A 19,559-nucleotide genomic window follows, 5' to 3' on the forward strand; every position below is an offset into this window, starting at 1 on the left:
GGTTTGGCTGCGGCGTAAACTGCAGCATTTTACGGTACTTGCAAAGTGGATTGGACTTGCCAGAATCCCATCCACACATTGCAGAAAAATACACTCAGTAAAAATGCTGCAATTTCCAAAACCGTTGTGTTTTGGGAGATCGCAACATGCCAATTATCGCTACAGAAACACTAGAAGTCTCTATATAGATTTTTTGGAAGCAGAAAGTCCGCAGAGTTTTCCTGTGAAAAGCTGCGGGAAAAAAACATATTTCCTCCACGGGTTTTTCCCGCAGCGCTTCTTGTTTGTGGCTAAATTATATAAATTATATTAAGTGATTTTCAAACTATTATTAAAAAAAAAAAAAAAAAGCACTAGGCATAGAAATTGTAAAAACCTAAGTGTCAACAAACACACAGTCATAAAGCTTTCTATGTAAAATTTAAAAAAAGCAACAAGAAATGAAATAGGCATATGAAGTACTGCCTTATCTAGCATGCTCCAAATATACTCAGCAGTTTTAATTGTATGTTTCTCCTTCAACCACAAGCAGTCAGACCATGCTGTTAGAGTGTCATGCTAGGGGTTTTAATGCTTGACATGCACTCTTAGCGCAGGCACTTTGACCTGCTAAAACAAAATAGAGAAACAAAACAGAGCAAAATGAACAGCTGGCAGTTTAGGCTGGTAACAGAATCATACCCATGCCTTGCTTCATCTACCGTATTTTTCGGACTATAAGATGCACTTTTTTTCCCCCAAATTTGGGGGGAAAAGAAGGGTGAGTCTTATAGGCCGAATGTGGCGCCTGGCATCCGCTGTAATAGAGAGGCGGAAGCCGGCAAGTGGTAGACGCCATTACAGGTGCCGGGGCCTGAGACATCGCTGCGCTTCTCTGCCCTACATGAAGCCAGCAGCAGGAGCTGGCTTCATGCAGGGCAGGGCAGCGATGTCTCAGGCCCCGGCATCTATCCCTCTCCGGCATCCGCCTCTCTAGTACAGCGGATGCCGGGTCTGCAGTCTGTATCAGCGGCCCCTTCTCCCCCGAACCTGTGCCTCCCCCGTACCTGTAAAGATGCAGGCCGGCTCCTGCGCGGCGATATCGCAGGAGCCGAGCTGTTCGGGTGACAGCCGGGAGCCTAATGAGGCTCCCAGGCCTGTCACTGCTATATTAGTATTGCGGCTGGTCTCTATGACCAGCCATAATACTAATAGACAGAATGTCCAATAGACGGCAATACAATAGTAAAATAGTAAAAAAAAAAAAAAAAAAAGCTTTAAAAATATATAATAAAAATATGAAATAAATCAAAGTTCTAAATCACCTCCTGTCCCTAGAATATATATGCAGTCCTATGAAAAAGTTTGGGCACCCCTATTAATCTTAATCATTTTTAGTTCTAAATATTTTGGTGTTTGCAGCAGCCATTTCAGTTTTATATATCTAATAACTGATGGACACAGTAATATTTCAGGATTGAAATGAGGTTTATTGTACTAACAGAAAATGTGCAATATGCATTAAACCAAAATTTGACCAGTGCAAAAGTATGGGCACCTCAACAGAAAAGTGACATTAATATTTAGTAGATCCTCCTTTTGCAAAGATAACAGCCTCTAGTCGCTTCCTGTAGCTTTTAATCAGTTCCTGGATCCTGGATGAAGGGATTTTGGACCATTCCTCTTTACAAAACAATTCAAGTTCAGTTAAGTTAGATGGTCGCCGAGCATGGACAGCCCGTTTCAAATCATCCCACAGATGTTCAATGATATTCAGGTCTGGGGACTGGGATGGCCATTCCAGAACATTGTACTTGTTCCTCTGCATGAATGCCTGAGTCGATTTGGAGCGGTGTTTTGGATCATTGTCTTGCTGAAATATCTATCCCTGGCGTAACTTCAACTTCGTCACTGATTCTTGAACATTATTCTCAAGAATCTGCTGATACTGAGTGGAATCCATGCGGCCCTCAACTTTAACAAGATTCCCGGTGCCAGCATTGGCCACACAGCCCCAAAGCATGATGGAACTTCCACCAAATTTTACAGTGGGTAGCAAGTGTTTTTCTTGGAATGCTGTTTTTTTTTGGACGCCATGCATAACGCCTTTTTGTATGACCAAACAACTCAATCTTTGTTTCAACAGTCCACAGGCTTGTCCAAATGTGCTTTTACATACCTAAGGGGGCTCTGTTTGTGGCGTGGTTGCAGAAACAGCTTCTTTCTCATCAATCTCCCATACAGCTTCTCCATGTGCAAAGTGTGCTGTATTGTTGACCGATGCACAGTGACACCATCTGCAGCAAGATGATGCTGCAGCTCTTTGGAGGTGGTCTGTGGATTGTCCTTGACTGTTCTCACTATTCTTCTTCTCTGCCTTTCTGATATTTTTCTTGGCCTGTCACTTCTGGGCTTAACAAGAACTGTCCCTGTGGTCTTCCATTTCCTTACTATGTTCCTCACAGTTGAAACTGACAGGTTAAATCTCTGAGACAACTTTTTGTATTCTGCCCATGAACAACTGTGTTGAACAATCTTTGTTTTCAGATCATTTGAGAACGGGCTGTCCATGTTCGGCGACCATCAAACTTAACTGAACTTGAATTGTTTTGTAAAGAGGAATGGTCCAAAATACCTTCATCCAGGATCCAGGAACTGATTAAAAGCTACAGGAAGCGACTAGAGGCTGTTATCTCTGCAAAAGGAGGATCTACTAAATATTAATGTCACTTTTCTGTTGAGGTGCCCATACTTTTGCACCGGTCAAATTTTGGTTTAATGCATATTGCACATTTTCTGTTAGTACAATAAACCTCATTTCAATCCTGAAATATTACTGTGTCCATCACTTATTAGATATATCAAACTGAAATGGCTGCTGCAAACACCAAAATATTTAGAACTAAAAATGATTAAAATTAATAGGGGTGCCCAAACTTTTTCATAGGACTGTATATAAAAGTAGAAGATCATGTGTCATAAACCACCGGTTTTTTTTCAATAAAAGGTGATCTAAGCAATAGACATTCCCCAAAATGGTATAACTAAAAAGTACTTCTGGCCCCGCAAAAAAAAAACAATCTATGCGTCCCCGTACAGCTGCAGGGTCACCTGTCAATGTGGCCTTGCAGCTGTTGCAAAACTACAACTCCCATATATTAAATATTTTACCAGTTTTTGCTTCAAAATTTTTTTTCCCTATTTTCCTCCTCTAAAACCTAGGTGCGTCTTATAGTCCAGTGCGTCTTATAGTCCGAAAAATACGGTAAGTGCTGGTTAGTTGAGCCTCAACATGCAAAAATTTAAAAAAAAAAAAAAAAAAAAAAAAAAAAAAAAATGGATGAGGAGCCGCCCCTCCTACTCTACCTAATTTTGCTCAGCTGATTCCTTGCCCGTGACAGAGGCTGCAGGGCGATGAATTCGTCACTTAAAGTAACTCTGTTTGGATACATCTATAGATGGACAGAAAAGGTATGTAACATACAACACACATCAATAAGAAATAGTCATTTGGAAACATGGGAGAGGAACTTCTTGAAATTTAAAAGTGAATAGAAATATTAGACAGAAAATATGGCACCATGCACAAAAACTTTGACTAATTGAAATGACAGCTATTCCCCCAGGTTCTAGACCAGCAGCTGTACACATTTACATTGTGACCCTATTCAACCCACTGCACCACAAATAGGACAATTTGAAGAACAAGACCAAGTTCATAGAATTCTGCAAGCTTTTCCCAAATTATCCTGTGATTTTACACGATTCTAAATCATCTAATAGACGTAAAACAGGAAGAAGAAGAAACCGGGGGTGTATATATATGTATACATACATACAAAGGACACTTGTACATGGAAAAAGTTTATTGTTTAATTACTGACACTTATTAGGTAGCTTAAAAACTAAAATTTATGTGGTATGAACATGTAACAGACCTTGAATTAAAATACTTTTGGAAATTGATTTAAGATCATGCTGTACATTCACATTTACAAACAATGGTTTAAGAAGCTGGCATTCACAGCATAGACGTCTTGCTAAAAATGCTGCAGAATACAACTGCCAACTCCTGCACTAAATACTTCTTGGCACTTGTCTATCGTACTCTCAGGCTGCACAATTACAGTGCAGTTATAAATATTGGTAATCATATAAAAAATATATGCTTCACATTGCAATAGTAGCAAACTCAGGCACTTACTAAAGTATAGTCAATTTTGCATTAGCAGCAGATGCAGGCACTTACAAATCATTCAGTCTAATAATTATCTCTATTCTTATGTACATCCATATGTAGTTATTTTTGTACAGCAATTTGATTGGACTATCTCCGTACAGTTTGTTAAAAACTACGAGACAAAGGATCAATGCAGAATATTGTGGATAGCACAATACAGGGCTTGAATTTGGAACTGTAATGAAAATGTTAAACGTGCTTGAGCACTGACAAAGACACATCAATAAAACCTCTCAGAAAAGAATGTCTGATGGCCATGTACTGTTCTCGATACCTGTGCCTTCTCTGTACTTGTTGGATAAAGGTGTCTATAAACCACTTTCTTCAGGACGTCAAGAAACAAGCAAGCTGTGATGATGATAATTATGGCAAACCATGCAGACCCACTGGAAAGCAGCTGGACAAATACAAAGTACATGTCTTGGGTGTGCAAAAATGGCCTGTGGAGATTAGAAAAAGAAAGGAAAACGTATTACATTTTATCAACAAAACATTACCCTTAACCCATGCAATAAACTAATCATTAAACTAAAATGTTATGCAAATTTACTTAAGTGCACATTATAGTAAGGCTGGATTCACACTGCTTTTTTTTCATTAATGACTGCACGCTTCTTTAAATCACAGCCAGATGTAGCACATTTTGCGATGCCAGTAAAGCAAAGGGTTTTCAATCGTAGGCTAAGGCCCTCACGTTGCAGAAAAGCTGTTTTTTGTTGCAGATTTTGCTGCATTTTTTTTTTTTCTTAGATGTATACTGCTGCTCCACGGTTTGGCTCAAAAAACGGCAGCAAATTCTGCAACAACAAGAAAAACCAAAACAACTTTTCAGCAACGTGGGATCTCAGAATAAAGGGAGTATACGATGAAAAATATGTATCCCCTTATACATAAGATAAGGAGCAAATGGCTCAATGGTGGGGCACTGACTGCTAAGACCCCACTGATCCTGAGAATGAGAGTGTTTTTACTCCCATTGTCAATGTAGCGGAATGCACATCTTTGCTCCATTCACTTCAAGAGGAGTGCTGGAGACAGTCAATCGCTACACTCTGGCTTTTTCGGGTGCCCCCCATATATTCACAATGGGGGTCTCAGCGGTCAGACCATCAGCAATAAGCAATCTATCCCTTAAATTATGGATAGGAGATAAATAATTTTAATAGCATAACCACATTAATGGTCATTAGTTTGCAGGCAGGTATTGAATGTAAAATGGAATGTGTGAACCCAGCCTCAAATTGATATGCATTAACGATTCTATTTTTAGGCTAAAGCCCCACGTAGTGATCTACAGACAAAAAGCAATGCAGTAAAAAAATAAAATTAAATTAAAAAAAAAAAACGTGGCGGAAATGAGTCACTGATTTTCTGCAGCGCTTTCCACAGAAAGTTTGCAGAGTTTCTTCTGCGGACTTTCCGCTTCTATTATATCTGTACGGAAAACATACAGGTATAATGTGACCGTTTTTAAAATAGCAGCATGTCTGATGCGGATATTTTCTTGCAAGGTGTGGGTGGGATTAGCCAGAATCCCATCAACTTTGCGGGTCCTGTAAAATGCTGCAACATGGGGCCCCGGCCTAAAGCACATTTATTAGGACACAAGTGGAAATGAAAATTCCCAAATCCAAGTTAGCAAACCTTGTGGCTTGCATACCCAAAACGACTGAAGGCTGTTATCTCTGCCAAAGGAGCTTCAACTAACTACTTAATTAATTGGTATTAGAGATGAGCGAACAGTGTTCTATCGAACACATGTTCGATCGGATATCAGGGTGTTCGCCATGTTCGAATCGAATCGAACACCGCGTGGTAAAGTGCGCCAAAATTCGATTCCCCTCCCACCTTCCCTGGCGCCTTTTTTGCACCAATAACAGCGCAGGGGAGGTGGGACAGGAACTACGACACCGGGGGCATTGAAAAAAATTGGAAAAAGTCATTGGCTGCCGAAATCAGGTGACCTCCATTTTAGACGAATAGTGGATTTCAAATCCGGGTCATATGAGAATGTGAACTTTGTGACTATGAGACAGGGATAGCTGTACAGGCAGGGATAGCTAGGGATAACCTTTATTTAGGGGGGAATGTTATTAAAAATAACTTTTTGGGGCTCTATCGGGTGTGTAATTGTGATTTTTGTGAGATAAACTTTTTCCCATAGGGATGCATTGGCCAGCGCTGATTGGCCGAATTCCGTACTCTGGCCAATCAGTGCTGGCCAATGCATTCTATTAGCTGGATGAAGCAGAGTGTGCACAAGGGTTCAAGCGCACCCTCGGCTCTGATGTAGCAGAGCCGAGGCTGCACAAGGGTTCAAGCGCACCCTCGGCTCTGATGTAGGAGAGCCGAGGGTGCACTTGAACCCTTGTGCACCCTCAGCTCTGCTACATCAGAGCCGAGGGTGCGCTTGAACCCTTGTGCACACTCTGCTTCATCAAGCTAATAGAATGCATTGGCCAGCGCTGATTGGCCAATGTATTCTATTAGCCTGATGAAGTAGAGCTGAATGTGTGTGCTAAGCACACACATTCAGCTCTACTTCATCGGGCTAATAGAATGCATTGGCCAATCAGCGCTGATTGGCCAGAGTACGGAACTCGACCAATCAGCGCTGGCTCTGCTGGAGGAGGCGGAGTCTAAGATCGCTCCACACCAGTCTCCATTCAGGTCCGACCTTAGACTCCGCCTCCTCCGGCAGAGCCAGCGCTGATTGGCCGAAGGCTGGCCAATGCATTCCTATGCGAATGCAGAGACTTAGCAGTGCTGAGTCAGTTTTGCTCAACTACACATCTGATGCACACTCGGCACTGCTACATCAGATGTAGCAATCTGATGTAGCAGAGCCGAGGGTGCACTAGAACCCCTGTGCAAACTCAGTTCACGCTAATAGAATGCATTGGCCAGCGCTGATTGGCCAATGCATTCTATTAGCCCGATGAAGTAGAGCTGAATGTGTGTGCTAAGCACACACATTCAGCACTGCTTCATCACGCCAATACAATGCATTAGCCAGTGCTGATTGGCCAGAGTACGGAATTCGGCCAATCAGCGCTGGCTCTGCTGGAGGAGGCGGAGTCTAAGGTCGGACCTGAATGGAGACTGGTGTGGAGCGATCTTAGACTCCGCCTCCTCCAGCAGAGCCAGCGCTGATTGGCCGAATTCCGTACTCTGGCCAATCAGCACTGGCTAATGCATTGTATTGGCGTGATGAAGCAGTGCTGAATGTGTGTGCTTAGCACACACATTCAGCTCTACTTCATCGGGCTAAGAGAATGCATTGGCCAGCGCTGATTGGCCGAATTCCGTACTCTGGCCAATCAGCACTGGCTAACGCATTGTATTGGCGTGATGAAGCAGTGCTGAATGTGTGTGCTTAGCACACACATTCAGCTCTACTTCATCGGGCTAATAGAATGCATTGGCCAGCGCTGATTGGCCGAATTCCGTACTCTGGCCAATCAGCACTGGCTAATGCATTGTATTGGCGTGATGAAGCAGTGCTGAATGAGTGTGCTTAGCACACACATTCAGCTCTACTTCATCGGGCTAATAGAATGCATTGGCCAATCAGCGCTGGCCAATGCATTCTATTAGCGTGAACTGAGTTTGCACAGGGGTTCTAGTGCACCCTCGGCTCTGCTACATCAGATTGCTACATCTGATGTAGCAGTGCCGAGTGTGCATCAGATGTGTAGTTGAGCAAAACTGACTCAGCACTGCTAAGTCTCTGCATTCGCATAGGAATGCATTGGCCAGCCTTCGGCCAATCAGCGCTGGCTCTGCCGGAGGAGGCGGAGTCTAAGGTCGGACCTGAATGGAGACTGGTGTGGAGCGATCTTAGACTCCGCCTCCTCCAGCAGAGCCAGCGCTGATTGGTCGAGTTCCGTACTCTGGCCAATCAGCACTGGCCAATGCATTTCTATGGGGAAAAGTTAGCTTGCGAAAATCGCAAACTGACAGGGATTTCCATGAAATAAAGTGACTTTTATGCCCCCAGACATGCTTCCCCTGCTGTCCCAGTGTCATTCCAGGGTGTTGGTATCATTTCCTGGGGTGTCATAGTGGACTTGGTGACCCTCCAGACACGAATTTGGGTTTCCCCCTTAACGAGTTTATGTTCCCCATAGACTATAATGGGGTTCGAAACCCATTCGAACACTCGAACAGTGAGCGGCTGTTCGAATCGAATTTCGAACCTCGAACATTTTAGTGTTCGCTCATCTCTAATTGGTATGACTAATTATAGCAATGCAATATTTTAGTTTTTCCTTTTGAATAAATTAGCAAAGATTTTTAACATTCTGTTTCCAGTATAGACTACTGAGTGCAGAATGATGAGGGGGGGGGGGGGGAACATGATTTATTAATATATTTTATAACTACAAGGTTGCAACATAACAAAATGGGAAAAAAGTGAAAGCGTCTGAAGATTTTCTGACTGCATTGTATATACTTACCTGTCTGTTTAGCCAAGGATACAGCAGACAATCTTTGTTTGGGTCCTTGTTCCTTGCTTACCGTTTGTCTGTGCACAAGCGGGTGAATACAGCAGTGAGGCAGTGGATGGCACAGCACCACTGCTTAGTCACTGTTGTTCCACACAGCAGCGTGTCAATAAAAGACCAAGGTGCCAAACAGAGACTGTTAGGTAGACCCCTGACCAAAGAGACGGCTACATATAAAGTATTTGTTATTTTAAGACTGTATTCTGTTAAAATAAGAAGTGGGACAAGTCTTCAAGAAAATTGCATTCATTTTGCTGGGACTGTAAAAGACAGAGATTTGAAACCTGAGTTTTTGTAACCGCTGTGGAAATATTTTTTTCAGCTACTACTTTTATACTTGCTATCCAAAAGTGTCCCTGTAATAAGTAACTGAATACTATGTATGCTGTTTTATCAAGCAGGATTTACTTGTTCTTATGCAACTTATGTTTATTATTTATTATGCTGCTGCTCTTACCAGATAATTCCACCATAAAACAGTGAAAAGATAAAGTAAAATGCAATGGAACCCCAGGTGACAAAATGATTGATCCAGGTCCAGAACTGTGTTTCAAGGGCCATCTGCAAAAAAATAAATGCAATCTGTTAGTGTTCACATATTCACAATAGAAATTATTAAAAAGAAAATTATTTTTCTGTTTCACATCATTTCTACAGTTCAAGCCTACATATAATGCAGAGAATCTTTGTAAGTACTCTACTTTATTGATCATGTATTAGTCTTTATGCTAAATTCAAAAGGCTATTATATGGCCGTATTCTACAGATTGTATTACAGTTTCAAATCCCATCTTGGCCAGGGGTCTAATGAACCCAACTATGGCAATTCTGGGTCTCTGCATTCATAATATGTTCTGTAAATAAAAACAGCTTTATTATGGCCATGTGAATCCACCCCAAACCTCATTTTATTTCTGGGTCAGTCAGAAAGCTAAATTCAGAATTCTGCTGGATACTTGATATCAAAATTTTTATGTACCCTTCAAGAGACAATTATATGGGGTACAGACAAACTGTAAAAAGCAATTAAATGTTAATATTTTCATACTGATGGGGAATGCGGAAAGAATATTCACATCGATGCCAATACATGATAAGTAAATAATTTAATACAATTACTCAACTATTTATGAGACTTTAGTCAAGTAACTTTGCTCAAAAGAAAAGTGGATATAAAACAAAGAAACATAAAATTGAAACTCACCTTCATAGTAACAGTTAAAACCATAACTGTAAACACCAAAGTCCCAAATGTCCAGTTCCCAAACATCTAAGTAGAAAAGTGACATCGTATTACATTAGTATTGTAGTATTTTATGCATGCAGGAATTCCAACAGACAATTTTCTAAGTGTATTTATGGGGAAATAAAATAAAACTTTTTGTCCAATGTCCAAGAATGAAACGCATTGGAGATTGCTATTTCATCCACTTGTTCACCTCTCTTACCTTACACTCCCTGATAACCAAAATAACTAGAAAAAAAGCCCCTTGTTTAGTATACACAGTAATGTTTTCTCATCCCAGCATAATGGCTAGCATATTACAAAAAAGAAGTCAAGGGAAACTTTATATAAAAAAAAAAAAAAAAAAAAAAAAAAAAAAAAAAAAGATTCTACTACTACCATAAAATGAGGAATAAAGTGCTATTCTGAATATTCAGATGATGATAAGAATACACCTTCTGTATTGTTTTATGCATATATCCCATGTCCATAAGCCTTGGTAGGGCACATGAACATCATAACAGGTAGGGGTTCCCCTCCTATGTGACAGAGAAAAGGGCCAATGAGTATCAGTGGCTTCTCTTATGACGGACCCAGTCGGCCACTATTTACTAGGATGCCCACTCTTTTGGCCGCTGGCCATGATCTTCCCTAGTGATAGCATCTGCTCACTAACTGCTTTAGTAACTGGACCAGCGGTGATTGACTTCTTATTTTACATGGGCGATTCTGAGCTAAAGGACAACCACACTAAGAAGGGGCATTGCGAGCATTCACCCATCAGCTATATAAATGTATAAGGTTAGCTTAAGCTCTAAAGTAGTATTTTTTATTTAATTAAGTATATAATTAATTATTAATTAAGTTAAAAAAAAATTGAAGCAAAAAAATGGTAAAATATTTAATATATGGAAGTTGTAGTTTTGCAACAGCTGCAAGGCCACATTGACAGGTGACCCTGCCGCTGTACAGGGACGCATAGAGTGTTTTTCTTTTTTTGCAGGGCCAGATATACTTTTTAGTTATACCATTTTGGGGAATATCTATTGCTTAGATCACCTTTTATTGAAAAAAAAAAAAAAAAACGGCGGTTTAGCAATTGTGATATTGTCGTTCACCGTACAGGAAAACTATTAGTAGACCGGGCATTTTTGGACACAGGGATACCTAATGTGTATGTGTTTGACATATGATTTTCTACTGTTATATGTATTCTAGGGAAAGAAGGTGATTTAGAACTTTTACTTATTTCATTTTTTTATTATATATTTTTAAAGCTTTTTTTTTTTTTTTTTTTTTTTACTACCGTATTTTCCGGACTATAAGGCGCACATAAAAACCTACGATTTCCTCAGAAATCGTAAGTGCGGCTTATAGTCCGGTGTGGCTTATATATGGATGGAAGCGGCGGCAAAGTCTGCGTGCCGCTTCCATACATACATAAAAGGCACCGTAAGGGTGCATTCACACTACAGAACGCCGGCGTGTATCACAGCCGTACACGCCGGCGTTACAGCAGGGCTGCCGGACACTTCATATTCATTTCTATGGGATCTGGCATGCGAGTGCTCCCCATAGAAATGAATGGACAGACACTTCCCATTCATTTCTATGGGAGCCGGCATGCGAGCGCTCCCCATAGAAATGAATGGAAAAAAGCAGTCCATTCATTTCTATGGGGAGCGCTCGCATGCCGGCTCCCATAGAAATGAATGGGAAGTGTCCGGCAGCCCTGCTGTCACGCCGGCCTGAAACAGAACGTGAAACTTACCGAGCGGTGCAGGGCGGGCGGGCATTCAGGCTTCCTCTTCCTCCGATGTTCCGTCCTTCTCCTCCGGCGCTCGCTGATAATGGCCGGGGCGAATGCGCAATATCATAATGCTTCTACTACGGCTACGCATGCGCCCAGGCCATTATCAGTTAGCGAGCGGCGGAGGAGCAGGACGGAACATCGGAGGCCTGAATGCCCGCCCACCCTGCACCGCTTGGTAAGTTTCACATTCTGTTTCAGGCTTTTATTTTAAAATGGGGGGGGTAGTTTAATCAAACTTTTACGGTTGGGCTCAATCAGCATGATTTTGCTGATAGAGCCCCTCCTCGCCTGCCGAGCGCTTCCAATAGAAGCGGCTGGCACGCGGGGGGTTAAGCGGCCGCTGGCAAAGTCTGCCTGCCGGCGCTTTCAATAACATATAATGCGCACCGGACTGCGGCTTATAGTCCGGTGCGCCTTATATATGAACCGAGACGGACTATAAGGCGCTCATGGGCAATGCGGCTTATAGTCCAGTGCGCCTTATAGTCCGTAAAATACGGTATTTTATTTTAGCCCGGGGGGCTTGAACCTGCAGTCATTTGATTGCAAGTCCCATAGACGGCAATACAACTGTATTGCCGTCTATGGGACATTCTGTTTATTACTATTACGGCTGGTCATAGACTAGCCGCAATGGTAACATAGCAATGACAGGCCTGGGAGCCTTCACTAGGCTCCCGGCTGTCACCCGAACACCCGGCCGGCCGGCTCCTGAGATATCGCCACGCAGGAGCCGGCCTGCAACTTTACAGGTATGGGGCCGGTGGGGACCGGCCCCGAGGGAGAAGGGGCCGCCAATACAGACCCGGCATCCGCTGTACTAGAGAGGCGGATGCCGGCGAGGGATAGACGCTGGCACAGGTGCCGGGGCCTGAGACATCGCTGCCCTGCCCTGCATGAAGCCAGCAGCGGCATGAGCGATGCTGATATTCCCGGCGGGGGGACGGAGGAGCGGAATAGCAGCATCGCTTCTCCCGCTGCTGGCTTCATGCAGGGTAGGGCAGCGATGTCTCAGGCCCCGGCACCTGTGCCGACGTCTATCCCTCGCCGGCATCCGCCGTTCTATTACAGCGGATGCCGGGCGGCCACATTCGGACTATAAGATGCACCCTTCTTTTCCCCAAAATTTTTTTGGGAAAAAAGTGCATCTTATAGTCCGAAAAATACGGTATATAAAAAGTGAGCCTATTTTTTTTTTTTTTTTTGCAACTCTCACCTTTTGTCGGGTATATAAAACAATTTTACAGTTTGACCCAACATTTTACAATTTCCTTCCAGCTTTCTCAGATGGGTAATTTATACATATTATAATTAATATATATATATATATATATATATATATATATACACATATACACCGTATATACTCGAGTATAAGCCGAATTTTTCAGCCCAGTTTTTGTGCTGAAAAAGCCCCCCTCGGCTTATACTCGAGTCAGCAAAAAAAAAAAAAAAAAAAAATTTTTTTTTTTTTTTTTTTTTTTTTCAGGGGGGTGGGTCTATGACCAGCCACAATATTAATGTATATAATCTCCCATAAAATAGTGCAAAAATAAATAAATGTTCTAAATCGCTCCTTTCCCTAGAATACATAGAAAAGTAGAAAATGACTGTGAAACACATACACATTAGGTATCCCTGTGTCTGAAAGTGCCCTGTCTACTGAATATAGGGTATCTGCAGTGCTCCTGTTCCATCAGGAAGGGGTTAATAGGAGCACTGCAGATACCCTATGCTCAGCCAGGCTGAATTCCAAGTGGGGGGGAAAAAAAGGAAGGGAAGGGACAGACAAAACCAAAACACCCTTCCCCATCACCCAGCATCTACTGCACCCAAAAACTCTGACCATTTTAATTTTTGAAATTTTCCAGTAGCTGCTGCATTTCCCCCCCTAGGCTTATACTCGAGTCAATAAGTTTTCCCATTTTTTTGTGGTAAAATTGGGGGGGGTCGGCTTATATTCGGGTCGGCTTATACTCGAGTATATACGGTATATAGTGTGTACACACCCCAAGAGAACCTAAGATCTCTACATCATGAAATGCTACAGTTTATGAGTAGTGTGAATAGCAACACTATGCAGATACTAAATTACATTTACTAACACCATTGCTGCTAATCTATTCCTCTCTTACAGTGACACTCTTACCAGTTGCCTTTTAGGCTTCAATATCTGATGGCATGCATAGCATGGAAAGGAGGAAAAGGAAGAGAAGTAGAGCCAAGAGGTAAAGTAAGAGCACAGCATAGAGATGAACATTCAAAGTGGAAGGTCACTGGTTGTATATCAAAGCAGTCTAAGAGCAGTTCTAACCCTGCAAAACTGCTGACAGTGATAAACCATTGGCCATGGTGGATGGATGGTTGCTTTAAATGCTACATGGATGGTTCCTATAGTTGAATTGCTCTGAAGCGAAGGAAGAGTTGCTGCATAAACTACAAGTACAGAGATCTGTACAGATATTCTAATTAAATCCATTGTAAAGTAGTAGCTCATATTGGATTACAGCAAAACAATAGATTGAAATAACAGATACACACTTTATAGACTGTATTAACTATATTGAAGTGAACATTAATGAAATCCATCCAACCAACAACATCAGCATGGAAAAGAAGCCACTGATATTAGAAACTGTGTCATATTTATCTTCAAGATATGTTTGGGCACAACTGTGACAGTGGAGAAAAGTGACAGAACCCCTGAAATATCAAGCCCCTAGATATTGTGATTGGGAGAAACCACACATAAACATGTGTATGGAGATTTATTTTTAAGCAATATCTCATAGAACCAGAATTAGGACAAAATCCAAGTTTTGTAAATACTTTCTGGAATTTGAATATGGGCTAAAGGCAATTTTATATTTCAGAAGCGGCACAACATTTTCAAACAACCTAAAGTAGAAAGTTGATTAATTTTTACTACATTATTTTGTTAATAAATTACTTTATTATATTTATGTTACTAGAAAATGCCTTTAGGCTGGGAAGACATCTAGCATAATGCCCACTGATTAGACATCACAAATTTGCCGGTAGCTAACGTATGGCAATTTACATTTTCAGTATAGTAGACGGGATTGGGTATAGTTTCAGGTGGAGTTAAAAAAAAAAAAACCCACATACCAACATGGATTTAAAAATAAAAGGATCTTTGTCTCAATTCTGGTGCACACTTAAATTCCCTCCTGCACACCTACAAATCCATTCTAAGGAGCAGCACCGCAATGAGTGACCAAATAAATATATTTTACGACAATACATTAAGCACTTAAATAAAATTTAATTTTTGAAGGATCTTAATATTCTGCTTGCACAACTGCTGCCTGGAATGGAGCGCTCCGACCTAGCTTGTTACTGACCAACTGTATTCCATGAAAAGTACATGAAGAGCTACTATTTACCACAGCTTGTTAAGATTATGTTCCTTCAGATGTTGCAACCATTATAAACTTTTAAATCGCTTTAAAAAAAAACAAAATAAAATGATCACTTCACTTTCCATTCTATCCAAAACTCTGCAGATGAGTGCTTACATTATCCTGCAAGTAATAGTCATCATAACCCTAAACAAACACATACCTGGCCATTTCCAAGCAGAGATGTATCTTCACCCATAAGAAAGTAAGACCCAAAAAAGAAGATAAAGGCATGCCCAAAGCCTAAAAAGGTCCAGTAAATAAACGGTTTAAAACCGAGAAGGGCATTTTTGCTAATGTCTCTGCAGAAACAATGAAAATAACACAAGATTAAAAATATAAATAATACCATATGAATAGTAAAGAGCATTGTAATACTGACAAGATTTAAATATCTGAAAAAAACTGCTAAACATGGCTGCAAAGTTGTTAAGATTACAGGATATGAAGAAATGTAAGGTGCAAAACTGCACGCTTCTGATGAAGGTGTGAAGAACACTACAAAGGCATTATGTACTCCAGCACACCACTATCTATATTACACACATTACAGTAGGTCACGTCTAATGGCAGACAATCTAAACTTAACCAGTTGCACTTAATTCATTATTCTTATTACTAAAATAATTATCAACAAGTGCAAAACAAAATACAATAAAAACCTCACAAATCCATTATGATGATTTTACCACTACCATTAGAATTTTGTACAGTGACCAGAACAATTGGTGTAGCTAAAAGGTGAAAATAAAGACCTTTTTTTCCTCATAAAATAATGGTGTAAACATATGTCAACCACAAGATGGCGCTACAGAAGAGAAAAACATCTACCTTGTTATGGGAGTGTTTTTCAAATTTAGCATACATCACAAGTCACTTTTGATAAATCTCCCCTGCTGTCTAATTTATCCCAATATACACACATTGTAGAAAATATAAAAATATAGGCATTAATACAACTCTGATGAGTTCTGGGAATGTAAAGACTTCATCTAGTGACTTTGCTTGAAGCTTCTATTTGTAAGGCTAAGGCCCCATGTTGCAGAAACACAGCTGTTTTGGCTGCAGATTTTGAGCCAAAGACAGGAGTGGAATTAACAGAAGGGAAACCTCTAAGAGCTTCCTTTATATTTTCCATTCCTTTTATAGCAACTACTGACTTTGGCTCAAAAAACCACAGCAAAACCCGCAACAAAAACGCTGCTTTTCCGCAACATGGGGCCTTAGGCTTAAGACGTTTTCCATGCTTCAGATACTGAGTATTCATAGGGCAGTAACTGTGGGGGCAACAAGATACTTTGACTTGGTTTTCTGACACAGGTTCCACAGCCAAAACACTGATATTTCCTAGACTGTGTAACAGATTTTGTAACATTTCTATTTACAAGCTACTCACCTATAGAGACCAGGTTTGGTGTGTAACACATGTGGGTGCACATGTTGCTCAAACAGACTGTACATCAGAATAGGTAAGGAAGTGAAACAAATATTGTACAAAGTCAGATACACACTGTCATACAGTGTCTGCAAAAGAAACAAAAATCACAGTTTCAGAGAATATTCTGGTTACATATATTTTAAATATCATTTTAAATATCAGCCTGGTTTATGATTTAGAAGTGCTTCACCTTCTCTGTACGGTCACAATCTACATAAGATGTATATGCCAATTGCATAAAACCAATGTCCTAAGAAAATCTACAGTAGATTGTAGCCTAATAATGCATAGCAGTATAGTTAGCCTAACAGTATTGAAGGGGTTGGCCACTTTCAGACCAATATTGAGAGACAAATGTTATTGTTTGTACAACTTTTTATTATATCATTTTCCAATATACTTTCTGTATCAATTCCTCACAGTTTTCTAGATCTCTGCTTGCTGTCATTCATTTTGTTACTTCTAGTGGATAAATTCTGACTATGGTCATGTGATTTACGGTCCATGGTCATGTCATGAATGTTCATCACATGACCACAGACAGTAAATCACATGACCATGGTCAGAATTTCATCCACTCGAATTAATCATAATGAATTACAGAAAGCAGAGATCTAGAAAACTGTGAAGAATTCATACAGAATGTATGTTGGAAAATTGTACAACTTTTTATTATATAAACAATAACATTTGTCTCTCAATTTCAGTCTGAGAGTGGCCAACCCCTTTAAGGCGGAGTCCTCCGATAAATATCATTATACGGCTAGTTTCTAGTCATAATATGCAGATCCTTCCCTAGTGGGAATATGCACTCAATATGGGACAACACCTAAAAAAGGTGAAGTACTACAAGCCAATATAGCTTTTGAACACTTTTGAGGAATGAGAGCAAGGTAAAACCTCTTAGGCACCTGTACACTTGACAGATTATTCTAGGATGTTCTCTGAACACGAGTCAACATTTCAGTTTATAACCTAGGGTCTCGTGGGCTGTTGGAAGAGAACATTTAATAGTAGAAGTAAACTTACCTGCTGAGAAAATAAACAAAAGAATTGATACAAAAACTGTGGTGTGATAAAACACACATTCTGAAAGAGAAAGATAACAAACTTAGTCAAAATATAGTAGAACTTATATTATTAAATCTAAAAAAATGCAATTGAACACAGTACATATGCATGTTAGTCATAGAGGGGGCAGATTTACCAACCAGCGAGGACAGCTGTATTCAGAGCCTGTACTGCAGATTCTGCCATAATTGTTTTCTTTTTGAGATATATATACATATATATATATATATATATATATATATATATATATATATATATATATATATATATATATATAAATTCTAGACAGAAATGTACTGTGCTTTACAAAAATGTTGCCGCTTTGTCGAAAAGGGCCTCAAATTCCTGTCACTAGATCTCCCTTCTAGTTAATATGCTGTTTACCCCGTTACTAGGGAAGGTTCATTCATAGAAATGTAATCCATGTAAATTTGCTTGCTGATCAGTTTTTTTTTAGGGAGCGTTCACACTACCGTCGGTGTCCGACATGTAGTGTCCGCTCCTAGTGTCCGCTCAAAATCTGTCACGGACACTAGGAGCGGACACTAGATGTGTCCGTGACACCTGTCATTCACTTTAATGGGCATCGGGTGCGTTCTTTTGCATTCCGTGCCCGTCCTTTCCTGTCCGCAAGAGAAGATGTCCGACTTCTCAAGCGGACAGAAAAACCCTGCATGCAGGGTTCCTCTGTCCTCTTGAGAAGTTGGATTTTGTATAACAGAATATAATGGAGTTGTAATTTGTATAACAGAATATAATAGAGACTAGGTGGAAAAAGAAAAGCATTTTTAGGGCATACTTTTTAAACAGACTACAAGAAACAATGCATTTATTTAGAAATATGCTGCATAATCATCAGTAGGAAGATTAAAAAAGTATATATCTTAGATCACCATTAATTATGAAAAAATAAGATGAGATAAGATAATCCTTTAATAGTGCCACAATGTGGAAATTCTGTACAGTATCTTGGATAATACAGTATTATAGAGCAAGGGAGAAACATATACAAGCTCAAGGCAGATAGAGAGATACTAGGAGTCATAGCAGGATCATTTATTTCTCTGTGCAAAGTGATGTTGATAATATCAGAAGTAGTTTGTGCAAAAAAGTTAAATTTTTTCCGTAGCTATATCACAATATTGAAAATAACACCCTTGACAAATCATTCAATACAACTGTGGGCTGATACCACTGTCACTAGTCTCCTATCAGCTTGCTCTGTATGCATGCACCACATACATATATACTGAGGTATGATAAAATGATAAAGTACATGAATGTATTTGGGAATGCAGGACGATTTTATTCATGGCTCTTAATAACTGTACTAAAACATGGACATACCTTATAAAAAAAGTACTGTACAAGAGTTGCTATTCTAATGTAGTAGTAGTGACCATGCACCAAAAGAAGTTTTGAGAGGAATTTAAACCTCGCAATTGCATAGTCGCTGTTTCTTACAGCTTGTCTTCCTTCTTTACCCATGATTCCTGAAAAAAACATAAAGCAGTCCAAATTATATAGAAAGGCATCTGTTTACATATATACACATACATATCGATAAGAAATATATATTTATTATAAAAAGATATATAGGGCACATTATGCAAATCACTATAAATTATATCCAAAAGAAAAAAAAGCACAAATCAGAAAACAGCAACTCACCTATGCCAACATGAGCTTCTTGTATCATGCTTACATCATTTGCACCATCGCCAATGGCAAGTGTAATTGGCTTCTCTGGAGATATTTTTAATAATCTTACAACCTGGAAACAAGGGAAATGTATAATCAATTCACATGGTGAATATACACATTTACATAATGACATGCTTTGGATGAACAGATGAGAATTCA

General features: G+C 40.1%; 1 protein-coding gene across 5 annotated transcripts in view; it reads right to left on the reverse strand.

Moving 5' to 3' along the window:
- The window catches only part of ATP11B (ATPase phospholipid transporting 11B (putative)), a 91,898-nt gene that overhangs the window by 13,554 nt on the left and 58,785 nt on the right, over nucleotides 1-19,559 (reverse strand). For 2 of the 5 annotated variants that reach the window (XM_075268597.1, XM_075268596.1), the window contains exons 21-29: nucleotides 19,368-19,470; nucleotides 19,044-19,189; nucleotides 17,655-17,714; nucleotides 16,584-16,711; nucleotides 15,351-15,489; nucleotides 13,915-13,938; nucleotides 9,932-9,997; nucleotides 9,185-9,288; nucleotides 4,494-4,659 (exon numbers count right to left, since the gene is read on the reverse strand). In XM_075268597.1, the coding sequence (XP_075124698.1) occupies nucleotides 4,494-4,659; nucleotides 9,185-9,288; nucleotides 9,932-9,997; nucleotides 13,915-13,938; nucleotides 15,351-15,489; nucleotides 16,584-16,711; nucleotides 17,655-17,714; nucleotides 19,044-19,189; nucleotides 19,368-19,470 (936 nt within the window). Of the gene's footprint in view, nucleotides 1-3,345; nucleotides 3,432-4,493; nucleotides 4,660-9,184; nucleotides 9,289-9,931; nucleotides 9,998-13,914; nucleotides 13,939-15,350; nucleotides 15,490-16,583; nucleotides 16,712-17,654; nucleotides 17,715-19,043; nucleotides 19,190-19,367; nucleotides 19,471-19,559 lie in introns of all 5 variants that reach the window. The other 3 variants (XM_075268601.1, XM_075268600.1, XM_075268602.1) reach the window with 2 other exon arrangements.

Source organism: Leptodactylus fuscus, chromosome 3, assembly GCF_031893055.1.
Source record: "Leptodactylus fuscus isolate aLepFus1 chromosome 3, aLepFus1.hap2, whole genome shotgun sequence".
Classification (NCBI taxonomy): domain Eukaryota; kingdom Metazoa; phylum Chordata; class Amphibia; order Anura; family Leptodactylidae; genus Leptodactylus; species Leptodactylus fuscus.